This window comes from Cyprinodon tularosa, unplaced genomic scaffold, assembly GCF_016077235.1.
Source record: "Cyprinodon tularosa strain WSP-4 unplaced genomic scaffold, ASM1607723v1 ctg5, whole genome shotgun sequence".
In the NCBI taxonomy this organism is placed as follows: Eukaryota; Metazoa; Chordata; class Actinopteri; order Cyprinodontiformes; family Cyprinodontidae; genus Cyprinodon; species Cyprinodon tularosa.
Window position 1 is genome coordinate 2562366 of NW_024039229.1, and position 13611 is coordinate 2575976.

Sequence of the window (13611 nt, forward strand, 5' to 3'; positions counted from 1 at the left end):
GCACAGCATTCTGCTCTGTTCTGGGCAGCGTTCGTCCCCACCCTACTTACAACAATGAAAAGCAGTCAGAGTCATAACAAATTACACACACTTTGGTTAACAGCAACATGTTGTGAATAAACCTTGAGAAAGAATCTGGATTGTTATTGGAAAAAGCTATGTCTGACACTAGCATAAAAAAGGGAAAAACACTTTTCACTTTGCCTTGAGTGGTCCAAAATTGATAACGTTTTACTGAAACTAAAATTACATACTATTCAGCCTTACATTCCATAACCTGCCTCCACAAAAAAATAAAAACTCTGTGATAGCTTATGTTGATCCTATCACACAGTTTATTATTAATCTACTTGTGGAGCCAGCAAATGGTATGGCTCAACAATGTCATATACACTCACTGGCCACTTTATTAGGTACCCCATGCTAGTAACGGGTTGGACCCCCTTTTGCCTTCAGAACTGCCTCAATTCTTGGTGGCATAGATTCAACAAGGTGCTGGAAGCATTCCTCAGGGAGTTTGGTCCATATTGACATGATGGCATCACACAGTTGCCGTAGATTTGTCGGCTGCACATCCATGATGCGAATCTCCCGTTCCACCACATCCCAAAGATGCTCTATTGGATTGAGATCTGGTGACTGTGGAGGCCATTTGAGTACAGTGAACTCTTTGTCATGTTCAAGAAACCAGTCTGAGATGATTCCAGCTTTATGACATGGCGCATTATCCTGCTGAAAGTAGCCATCAGAAGTTGGGTACATTGTGGTCATAAAGGGATGGACATGGTCAGCAACAATACTCAGGTAGGCTGTGGCGTTGCAACGATGCTCAATTGGTACCAAGGGGCCCAAAGAGTGCCAAGAAAATATTCCCCACACCATGACACCACCACCACCAGCCTGAACCGTTGATACAAGGCAGGATGGATCCATGCTTTCATGTTGTAGACGCCAAATTCTGACCCTACCATCCGAATGTCGCAGCAGAAATCGACTCATCAGACCAGGCAACGTTTTTCCAATCTTCTATTGTCCGATTTCGATGAGCTTGTGCAAATTGTAGCCTCAGTTTCCTGTTCTTAGCTGAAAGGAGTGGCACCCGGTGTGGTCTTCTGCTGCTGTAGCCCATCTGCCTCAGAGTTCGACGTACTGTGCGTTCAGAGATGCTCTTCTGCCCACCTTGGTTGTAACGGGTGGTTATTTGAGTCACTGTTGCCCTTCTATCAGCTCGAACCAGTCTGGCCATTCTCCTCTGACCTCTGGCATCAACAAGGCATTTCCGCCCACAGAACTGCCGCTCACTGGATGTTTTTTCTTTTTCGGACCATTCTCTGTAAACCCTAGAGATGGTTGTGCGTGAAAATCCCAGTAGATCAGCAGTTTCTGAAATACTCAGACCAGCCCTTCTGGCACCAACAATCATGCCACGTTCAAAGTCACTCAAATCACCTTTCTTCCCCATACTGATGCTCGCTTTGAACTGCAGGAGATTGTCTTGACCATGTCTACATGCCTAAATGCACTGAGTTGCCGCCATGTGATTGGCTGCTTAGAAATCAAGTGTTAACGAGCAGTTGGACAGGTGTACCTAATAAAGTGGCCGGTGAGTGTATAAATATGCTAGATTGTAGCCATTGGCTAATTTCCATCTGTTGTCCCTGGACAGGTTAAAGGGGAGTTTTTTTTATTATTTTTTTTTTTTACATTGGTGTCATGATCAGTTACGAATCGGACCCACATGCAGAGATGACCACTCAGAAAACAAGGACAAGGTTTAACAGGTTTATTGAAGGAGTAAAGGAGTAGGATGTGGAACTCAGTGAGCTGGTGACCCGGAACTGGAAGTGAGAAGTAAGTTCAATGGTCAGTTCAGGTTCTGTGGGAATCTTGGAAGCGCTGATATTTAGCGTAGCTTGGAACTCACATTTGCGGGGTGCCTTGTTAGTCCTTGAATCCAGACTGTGTGGAGAATCCAGAGTTAGGTGCACACATTCGAGGGCGGACAGGTAGACTAGCGTTAGATCCGGAGGAGCAATGGAGTGGACTGTCACTCGGATTTCCAATGGGAACTTGAACGGAACATGTGGAGGTTTTGCCCTGCTCAGTGTAACTCTGTTTATCCTTCCAGGGGAGAGAAGGTCCAGGTATCCAGTAAAACAGGAATGCTTCCTGCCGAGGAGCAAAGACAAAAAGAAGTTAGACTCAGAGAAACAAAGCTAGATTAGACTCAGCTTAACTCAGCTTGGCTAGAGTATCCAAAACTAGCAAACAGTCTGGCGTCGAGGTAGTGACAGCCCCCTGCTCAAATACTCCTCCAGATAATGATCCAACAAGCCGCAGGTGTGCAGGGAGGGACAGCGAAGACAGGGCACCTCCTGGTGGTGGAAAAACGGAGAGACACAAATAGACTTAGACTTAGACTTAGACTTAGACTTCTTTATTTGTCATTTTGTATGCACAGGGTGCATACAGAACGAAATTGCGTTACATACAGCTTATGAACGTTGCATTGATATTTCACAATGGCACGAGTTATAGAAAAATACAAAAAGTGCAGCAGTGGTCAAAGTGTGAACAGTGCAGAGGATAAGAGACAGTGTGCAAGTTGCAGTGGTTCAGTGCAAAATGGCATTTGTGCAAAAAATGCGTTATTGAAAAATACAATGAGATGAACAATTTAAAGGGCTAAAAGTTAAAAGTTCAGCAGCATTTGATGCCCGATAATGTGCAATAGGTGCAGAGTTCGGATTGTGGATCAAAGGTTCAACAGTCTGATGGCAGTGGGGAAGAAGCTGTTGCACAACCTGGTGGATCTGCAGCGGATGCTGCGGAACCTCTTTCCAGAGGGCAGCAGGGAGAACAGTCCATGGTGGGGGTGTGAGGGGTCTTTGATGATATTACGGGCTCGGGACACACAGCGCTGTGATGAAATGTCCTTAATGGAGGGAAGAGGAGCCCCAATGATTCCTTCCGCTGTCCTCACCACCCTCCTCACATTCTTCCAGTCAGAAGCTCTGCAGCCTCCACACCACAGAGAGAGACAGCTGGTCAGAACGCTCTCTATGGTGCTTCTGTAGAAGGTTGTGAGGATGGGCGGGGGCAGGCGGGCTCTCCTCATCCTCCGCAGAAAGTACAAGCGCTTCTGTGCCCTCTTCACTAGAGATGAAGTGTTTACAGTCCAGGTGAGGTTGTCCGTGATGTGCACCCCCAGGAACTTTGTGCTGCTGACCACCTCCACAGCTGAGCTGTTGATGAGCAGTGGAGCATGGTGGGGGCGGTTTTTCCTGAAGTCGACGATGATCTCCTTCGTCTTCTCCACGTTCAGGATCAGACTGTTTTCACTGCACCAGTCCACCAGCTGCTCCACCTCCTCTCTGTAGTCCCGGTCGTTGTCGTCCCTGATGAGGCCCACCACCGTGGTGTCGTCCGCAAACTTCACGATGTGATTGGTGGTGAACCTGGGGACGCAGTCATATGTCATCAGGGTGAACAGCAGGGGGCTCAGGACGCAGCCCTGAGGGGAGCCCGTGCTGAGGGTGATGACATCAGAGGTGTTCTGACCGACCCGGACTGACTGAGGTCTGTTGGTGAGGAAGTCCAGCAGCCAGTTTCGAAGGGGTGTGTTGAAGCCCAGATGTTCCAGCTTTCCCACCAGGTGCTGTGGGATGATGGTGTTAAACGCTGAACTGAAGTCCAGGAACAGCATCCGCACGTGGGTGTTCTTCTCCTCCAGGTGGGCCAGGCTCAGGTGAAGAGCAGAGGAGATGGCGTCCTCAGTGGAGCGGTTTCGCCGGTAGGCAAACTGGAACGGGTCGAGTGTTGGGGGGAGACTGGAGACGATGTGTTCCTTTACCAGCCTTTCAAAGCACTTCATCATGATGGGAGTCAGTGCGACGGGCCGGTAGTCGTTGTAGCAGGTGACTTGAGGTTTCTTTGGCACTGGGATGATGGAGGCAGACTTGAAGCATGCTGGCACTGTGGCTTGCTCCAGCGAGGTGTTAAAAATGTCCGTGAGGACACCAGCTAGCTGACCTGCACACTCCTTGAGCACCCGCCCAGGTATGTTGTCGGGACCTGGGGCCTTCCGCGGGTTGACCCTCCTCAGAGTCTTCCACACGTCGGCTGTGTCAAGGCAGAGAACCTCCTCTTCCTGATGTGGGACAGCCTTCACTGCTGGAGTGCGATTTAGTGCCTCAAACCTCCCAAAGAAGTTATTTAGTCCGTTTAGGAAGTCAGCATCAACTTCATCCACCGGGGCAGGGGGCGTGTTGTAGTCTGTGATCGCCCGTATGCCTTGCCACATGCTCCTGGTGTTGTTGGCGTCGTGGAACAGATGCTGGATTTTCTGGTTATGGTTCCGCTTTGCTAACCTGATGGCACGGTTCAGGGTGGCTCTAGCTGTCCTCAGTGCCTCCTTGTCACCAGACTTGAAGGCTGAGTTCCGTGCTTTTAGCGCGTGGCGGACCTCCTCAGTCATCCAGGGCCGTTGGTTGGCTCGGGTGGTGATGGTCTTTGAAATAGACCACACAAACTGGATTCCTAACAATTGGGCCCTTGATTTTACGTTATTACATCTTGTTCTACTCACCCATATGAGTTTTGTGTCATTCGGAGCTGTTCTGAAGATATTCCGTTAAGTTATATCCAAGTAACGTTGTCCTTGGGGCAGCGACTTGAAGGCACAAACTAAACTGTTCATAATGTATCATTTATGGTACGCCAGCATTCATAACATGTGGGTGAATCACTGTCCCCCAGACATCCGCGGTTATATTTTTTATATTATATATTTACTTTTAATGTGATTTGGCCCACTTGAAATGGAAAAAAAAATCTTTTTGTTCATGAGATGTGTGTTGTATGTTGTAAAGCTCAAGTTTGTGTACTTTGTGTCTTTGTATTTGTGTTTTAGTGTTAATGGTAATCTGACTGATTTATATCTCTATATTCTATATTATATCTATTATATCTCTATCTATTATATTTATATCTCTATATTTAGAGAGAAACATTGAAATAAAGAAATTGAAATTTGAGTCCACATTAAACTTTGTAAGAGTTGGAGGGGGGGCTGCAATTTGTAATTCTCATACAAAAGTAAATTATGCTACACTTAACTAGGAGCAGGTATATAATTTGTATAAGAAAAATAAATATACCGGTAATCAGCAGAATAATCCATTGTTGAGGGTTTGCAGGTTGAAGGAGAAATCAGGTGACATTAGAGAGGAAACTGCAGGAAGAGACGGTAAATGAGCTCAGACTGATCCTTCCAAAGCTCAATTTGGTAAAAATGTAATCTAACCTGTTCTCAAGGTAAACAAGCAAACTGGCGTTAAGTGAAAAATCCAGTCTGGTCAGTGGTAAAGAATATTTCTAGGAGTCAGGTTGACCTTGTGGACTTTTATAACAGGCAGATGGTGGGACATAAAACACTAACACCTTTATAAATGTGCATCTTCATTTATACTTATACTCATCTCTTGCTTCATCCAGCTCTGCTGGGAGAAGCCTGAGGAGCTCCTAGGCCAGCAGAGAGATATTGTCCCCTCTGCATGTCCTGGATCACCCCCTTGGCCTCCTCCCAGTGGGACGTGCATGAAACTTGTTAGATTCAAAATATTGTGAGTTCATATTTCATATAGGACAAAAATTAATCGGAAGCACAAAGGGTTTTTAAAAACAGAGCTTTTCCTGCAGGAATGAGAAAGGCTGCTGCTCACATCCCAGCACCCTTCTGACCCCCAACAGAACAGCAGAGTCTTTTATTCACAGAGCAGGGTTTTATGACCCTAGAATGACCAACTGGCTGAGAGGCAGGTCATAAAAGTTTATGACCCTGTAAATGCCTTCTGGCTGAAGGCAAGTCTAGAATGAACCTCCTGATTGAATCACAGGACAGAATGTAGCATCTTATTTCTTTAATGTTTCATATGCACACACATTAACTTTATAATCATTATTTGGTTAAACCTAACAAAACTCCTCCGGGGCAACAGAAAAAGATGTCCAAACCACCTCAGCTGACTCCTGTGGATATGGAGGAGAAGCAGTTCTACTCTGAGCCTCTCCTGGATGATTGCAAATGTGGTGCCAATAGGTGCTGATCAGAAAAAGGAACAAAGAGTGTTTCCAGAAAGTCTGTAAGAACTCTGTAAGTCATGTTCATTAATAAATAAGATTTATTCGATTTTTTAAAAATGGTCAGTGGGGGCTGATACCCAGGGGGTGGTGATGGGTCTGCAGTAAGCGGTTAGTTGCACCCCTGCATACCCCTGGACGAAGCAGTTGTTTTCAGCTCTTATGTTAATTTAGCCCTCTGCTCTTCTGCTTTATGCTCCCTTTGATTTATTTTATAACAAAAGTTCGATTTAGCTGCTTTTAATAATCCTGGTAACTTTTATGTTGAAAATATCAACATAAACACTGTACATTGGCGGTCTAATATAGTGTATTGTTTGAAACATACATTTTGTCAATATTGATTTATTGTTCCTAGTCACAGCTATCTATCCATCTATTTATCCATCCTTATGCCCATACCTGAAAACAGGCTAAAGAACACCCGGACAAGCTGGGTTATAGACATGGAAGCTTACTTTTTGGATTTTTCCCCACTAACTGTTAATTTAAAAGGAGCTGTTATCCCTTAAGAGTTGATCTGATACCTACTTGGTAACAATACCTTTGGCAGGTTGGATAAATCCACCCACCACTACAGGAGTGCAGCCCAGGCATGGACAATGAATGTACGGATCAAGAATAGAAATATTTCTGATCTATAAACTTATTCGTAGTAAAATGTCTCTGAGACGTAGCAGTGACCGTCTCTAAAAGTTTCAAATTACTTACCAGATAATATTTACTAGTGTTTATGAAGAACAGACTGGCCCACAGGTCTTCTCAGGGACAATATGTAATTTAAAGCCAATAACAAACATTTTCCTCAGTCTAATTATTTAGCAGTGATATAAATACAAACCGGATTCCAAAAAAGTTGGGACACTAAACAAATTGTGAATAAAAACTGAATGCAATGGTGTGAAGATGGCAAATGTCTATATTTTATTCGTAATAGAACATAGATGACAGCTCAAAAGTTTAATCTGAGTAAATGTAACATTTTAAAGGAAAAATATGTTGATTCAAAATTTCACAGTGTCTACAGATCCCAAAAAAGTTGGGACAAGTAGCAATAAGTGGCTGGGAAAAGGATATTGAGCATATAACGAACAGCTGGAAAACCAACTAACACTAATTAGGTCAATTGACAACAGGATTGGGTATAAAAAGATCCTCTCAGAGTGTCAGTGTCTCTCTGGAGCCAAGATGGTAAGAGGATCACGTATTCCACCATTGTTGCGCAGAAAGATAGTGCAGCAATACCAGAATGGTGTTGCCCAGCGTAAAATAGCAAAGACTTTTAAGTTATCATCATCAACTGTGCATAACATCATCAAAAGATTCAGAGAATCTGGACCAATCGCTGTGCGTAAGGGTCAAGGCCGTAAAGCTTTACTGGATGCTCGTGATCTCCGGGCCCTTAAACACCGCTGCACCTCAAACAGGAATGCTACTGTTAAGGAAATAACAGAATGGGCTCAGGAATACTTCCAGAAAGCATTGTCAGTAAACACAATCCGCCGTGCCTTCCGCCGTTGCCAGCTGAAACTCTACAGTACAAAGAGGAAGCCATTTCTAAGCAAGCTCCACAAGCTCAGCCATTTGCACTGGGCCAGGGATCATTTAAAATGGAGTGAGGCAAAATGGAAGACTGTTCTGTGGTCAGATGAGTCACGATTTGAAGTTCTTTATGGAACACTGGGACGCCGTGTCATCCGGACCAGAGAGGACAAGGATAACCCAAGCTGTTATCAACGCTCCGTTCAGAAACCTGCATCACTGATGGTATGGGGTTGCATGAGTGCTTGTGGCATGGGCAGCTTGCATGTCTGGAAAGGGATCATAAATGCAGAGACCTATGTTCAGGTTCTAGAACAACATATGCTTCCATCTAGACGTCATCTGTTTCAGGGAAGACCCTGCATTTTTCAACAAAATAATGCCAGTCCACATTCTGCAGCAATCACAACATCATGGCTACGTAGGAGAAGGATCCGGGTACTGAAATATCCAGCCTGCAGTCCAGATCTTTCACCTATAGAGAACATTTGGGGCATCATAAAGAGGAAGGTGCAACAAAGAAGGCCCAAGACGACTGAACAGTTAGAGGCCTGTATTAGACATGAATGGGAGAGCATTCCTATTTCTAAACTTGAGAAACTGGTCTCCTTTGTCTCCAGACATCTGTTGAGTGTTGTTAGAAGAAGGGGGGATGCCACAGAGTGGTAAAAATGGCCTTGTCCCAACTTTTTTGGAATTTGTTGACGCCATGAAATTTGGAAATAACATATTTTTATCTTAAAATGATACATTCTCTCAATTTAACATTTTGATCTGCGATTTGTGTTCTATTCTGAATAAAATATTTGTTTTTGACACCTCTACATCATTGCATTCAGTTTTAATTCACAATTTGTATAGTGTCCCAATTTTTTTGGAATCCGGTTTGTAATTCCTTAATTCTGTCTAATTTCTATATACACTTAATGTTCTGCAAAAATTGGTATATTCTGCTATTTAGAGTCTGAATGTCAGCAAGAGACATTTTGTTTTCATTCGAGCATTAACTTCTATTTCTTAACAGTGTTAAAAAATTATTATTTACAAATTATCTCAATTTGGTTTTTTATCTGACAGTTTTTTTTTTAAAGACTCATAGCTTACATGGTATAGTATTACAAAAAGAAGTTCGGTATTTTATTGATTACAAATGCAACTCCAAGTATTCAATAGTATACAATAAAACCCATAACAAAATAAGGATGAAATTACAACATAAAACAAGTTGAGAGATTCTAAGAAACAATATTTCAATAAAAAAAACATTTAATTCAATATAAGAATTATAAAGTCAACCTCTACTTTAAGCAAACATATTTTTTACTTTAAATTGTTATAGAAAATTAACAATAAAAAAAACACCAAAATATGAGAATTAGCACCTGACCAAAAATTAAATAGTCACATTCAGTATCAGCAAGAAACTACCAGTCATGAAATATTGAAAGTGATAACAGATTTACCAGCTTTATGAATGTTAATCAAAAGGAGAACCACTTACCAATAGCACATGATGCAAACTTTCGATTTTTTTTTTTTTTAAACCTCAATTTCAAAACAAAGATCTGTTGCAATAGCAAGAAAATCATCAAAATCTTTCAAAAATTTTGGAAAATTGAAATGTAATTTAAATTTTATTTTCAGCAGCTGTAGCATGCAGCAGTTCCATTTCCTCAGTCCCCATTTGCTGTCATTTTTCTGTTGAGACAATTAGACAGAAATATTATTTATACAATTTTTCTATGTTCAATTAATGGTTGAGTCATGAACACAAGGTAGAGATACAAGCTGCAAAAACAAGACTTTACCAGGTAGCAACGGTGTTTCTGATGAGACGCTGCCTTGGCTTTCCTTTGATTTGTTGCTTTCATCTGATTTGTTGCTTTCATCTGATTCGTTACTAGATACAGATGGTCTTGAGGCCTTGGTACGGTCTATATCTAGAAAATAAAAATGTATGTTAAAGTTTAATATTCAGCGAAAAATTACTCTTTAATATTTTCCTTTTTGATTTACCAAAAGCTGAAAGTTTCATACTAGTATTACATTTAATCCAGGTTCCCACTGATATCAGTGAAATAAATATCTAATCCTGATCTTAAATTGGTGCTCAGTGGTTGTTCAGAAAGACAAATGAACACTGATTTAGCTCCATCTAGAGTCTAGACCAAGGGCTAGAGGACTAATTTCAGACAATTTCAGAGGTTTTCCTGGGAAAGTTTTCCACTGTGGTTCTGATTTTTATTATCATTTTTATTATGCAGTGTAATAAGAATGTAAAAATTCTATGTTGAGTTATAAGTCATCTTGATTATGCTTTCCTCAAGCTTTTCGCAAAGACAAGGCAGGTGAACTACCTAACTTGTATGTGCTATATGTATATTTCTATGATGTTTCTATGTTTAATCACAATGAGTTGTGGACAGATGGTAGAGAAACAAGCTGCAAGAACAGGACTTTACCAGGTAGCAATGGTGTTTCTGATGAGGCGCTGCCTTGGCTATCGTCTGATTTGTTGCTTTCAACTGATTTCTCACTAGATACAGATGGTCTTGAGGCCTTGGTACGGTCTGTATCTAGAAAATAAAAATGTTTTTTAAACTTTCATCTTCTTTGGAAAAAAATACATTTTGTCAGTTTTGTTTTGTTTACCAAAGGCTAACAGTTTCATGCTAGTATTACATTTAATCCAGGTTCCCACTGATATCAGTGAAATAAATATCTAATCCTGATCTTAAATTGGTGCTCAGTGGTTATTCAGAAAGACAAATGAGCACTGATTTAGCTCCATCTAGAGTCTAGACCATGGACTAGAGGACTATTTTCAGAAAATGTCAGAGGTTGTCTTGGGAAAGTTTTCCACTGTGGTTCTGATTTTTATTAAAGCTTAGCTCATATTATCCTGAGCTATCTCTATAGTTATGCTGCTTAAGGCTTAGACTTTTGGAGGAACCCCCAGCCCCATGAGGGATTGCTGAAGAGTCAATGAGTCCATGCAATCAACTGGTTTTCCTTAGATAGAAAACTTTGAACCAATCTGACTGTATTATCTGATTGAATTGTCTTTATAAAGTGCTTTGAGATGACATGCGATTTAAACCGGAGCTACATAAACTGAATTGAAATTTATTTAATTGAATCATGAGCAAAAGTGCAAGATCCTGGAGAAATGTGGCTGAAATTAGCTTTCTCTGCATGGTGTCTGGGCAATCCCTTAGAGATAGGGTGAGGAGTCTCTGCTGAAACTGCTGCCTTTATGACCCGGTCCCAGATTAAGCAAAAAGACTATGGAAATTTTGGAACAAAAATGTTAAAGGAAACTATCCTTTTTGTGCCCCTTTTTTAAAACAAAAGAGCAACAGTTGAAATTTGTTTCAAAAGTAACTTAAAACAAATAAGTATCAGAAAGTTTAACATGGACTGTTAATTTTATCTTTCTGAGTGTGCATAGGTGTGTGTTGCGCGATGTATTTGTTATACTGTAAGGACAATTTCCCAAACAAATGCTACATTTATTGAAATTATAGGTACTATTGAGGACCAATTACTAATCCCCATGAGAAGTTTAGTTTAGTTTAGGTTGAGGTAGGGGTTGGTAATTGTAAGAGTAAAGGTCAGGCTTAGACCATAGAAATGAATGCAATATGAATTAAAATAAAAAGAAAGTCCCTAAAATAATAGTAGCTAAGTTAAGATGTGCAAAATTTTCCCAATCTTAATCTTGGTTGGTCTGAAATTCAAAATCTCTTTTTACATGTAGTAAATGTAAATGACGTGTAGGCATATACAAAGCGTTCGATCAGATGAAAGCATTTTAGCAAGCACAGAACTAGCTCTTTTATTTTATTTTTTCGAATGCTGCGATAGTAGAAGAAACTGTCTGTTTTGTAAACAAACACGTACTTGTCGGCTCATCCTTAAATTTAGCTACTCTTTGTGCCCGCCCATCACTTTTCTTTATCTTAAGTCGAATCTGTTAATGTTCTTTTTTTCAGTAATGAATCTGCTTCGCATCTTTGTATCCATACTTTAGTTGTTGGTGGTCATATTAGTGAAGTTAAGAGCTCAGCAGTAGCTTACATTAAGGCTTCTTCTGAGCCCAGAAACATAAACCCATCAGGCTATCAGAGTGTAGAGAGAACAGATCTGTGCAGGTTTATTTCCTCAACTATATTAACACTTGAACTCCTTTAGCTCATCAACAGCATCTCACTTTAACTCAGGATGTTCATCATGGTGTTACTGCTTTGTCTGCTTCACAATAGTCACGGTCTTCCTCTAAAATGATGTAAAACTAAATAATGACACAATTCAGTAGCAGTTTACTGAGTTTATAATATAGTTGTTAATACGTCTACTCTTTGTTAAATATGGAGGAAGTAAATGTTAAAAATGTAAATATGTTTGTTCATATTTAAAATAAACCTAAAATCCCAAAGTCTAAGAAAATAATTGTGTCCTGTAGTTATATTATGAAGTGAATGTTTCTATGCTGTTTCTACGTTCAATTAATGTTTGAGTCAAAGACACAAGGTAGAGAAACAAGCTGCAAGAACAAGACTTTACCAGGTAGCAGTGGTGTTTCTGATGAGGCGCTGCCTTGGCTTTCATCTGACTTGCCACTAGACAGAGATGATGTTGAGGCCTTGGAAGGGTCTGTATGTAAAAAAATTAAAAACTCTACGTTAATTTTCATCCTCAGTGAAAAAATACATCATTTCATGTTTTTTTTGTATCATTTAGCAAAAGCTTAAAGGAATAGTACACCCAAAACATGATTAGCCTTCATTTTCTACTCACCCCCATGCTGAACAACACTCTGGAGTACTTTTTTGATATCTCAAATGCATCTGGAGATCTGGGAGGCTTCTGACATTCAAATAATGGAGGTCTATGGTGACCGAGACAGAAAGGTCCATAAAAGTCCACAAAAAACGTGTCAATATTCCTCCATACTGCTCGTCCAATGTATTCCAAGTGTCCTGAGTGGGTAGCATCCAGAATTTACTCGAAACGAAGTCATTTAGAATGTTTTTAGAGCATAAACAGTAGTGTATAGGATTTCCTGAAAGCGCGCACCCGCACGTTCACAACGCTATGGAAGCCGGCAGACCAACCAGATGAAAGTGCGCATTCAGCGTCTGCTCTGCCGATAATGCAAGCATAGAAGAAAAAATGTGCTGTTTACCTGTGCAAAGAAAGAAACAACAAAAGAAAAATGTCTGAGGACTTCAGTGTTGAGGAAGAGCATGAGTTCTTTGCCGAGCTGAATGCGCACTTTCATCTGGTTGGTCTGCCGCGGTTTCCGTAGCGTTGTGAACGTGCGGGCGCCCGCTTTCAGGAAATCCTATACACTACTGTTTATGCTCTAAAAACATTCTAAATGACTTCGTTTCGAGTAAATTATGGACGCTACCCACTCAGGACACTTGGAATACATTGGACGAGCAGTATGGAGGAATATTGACACGTTTTTTGTGGACTTTTATGGACCTTTCTGCCTCGGGCGCCATAGACCTCCATTATTTGAATGTCAGCAGACAGCAAGAAGCCTCCCAGATCTCCAGATGCATTTGAGATATCAAAAAAGTACTCCAGAGTGTTGTTCAGCATGGGGGTGAGTAGAAAATGAAGGCTAATCATGTTTTGGGTGTACTATTCCTTTAAAGGTTTATAGTAGGAATACATATAATCTACCTTCCTACTGATATCAGTGAAATAAATATCTAAACCTGATCTTAAATCGGTGCTCAGTGGTTGTTCAGAGGGACAAATGAACGCAGTTTTAGTTGGATCTAGTAATCCTGTAGGCATATTATGAAGTTTATGTTTCCATGATGTTTCTATGTTCAATAAATGTTTGAGTCATGAACACATGGTAGAGAAAGAAGATGCAAAAACAGAATTTTACTAGGTAGCAATGGTGTT

General features: G+C 41.0%; 1 protein-coding gene across 3 annotated transcripts in view; it reads right to left on the reverse strand.

The window, feature by feature from the left end:
• Positions 1–8867: 8867 nt before the first annotated feature.
• LOC119795037 (major histocompatibility complex class I-related gene protein-like) overlaps positions 8868–13611 on the reverse strand; it is a 35299-nt gene continuing 30555 nt past the window's right edge. Inside the window, exons 8-10 of one of the 3 annotated variants that reach the window (XM_038302862.1) lie at positions 10146–10259; positions 9492–9623; positions 8868–9381 (exon numbers count right to left, since the gene is read on the reverse strand). In XM_038302862.1, coding sequence (XP_038158790.1) covers positions 9374–9381; positions 9492–9623; positions 10146–10259 — 254 coding nt within the window. In that variant the 3' untranslated portion in view covers positions 8868–9373. The remainder of the gene's footprint in view (positions 9382–9491; positions 9624–10145; positions 10260–13611) is intronic. The other 2 variants (XM_038302861.1, XM_038302863.1) reach the window with 2 other exon arrangements.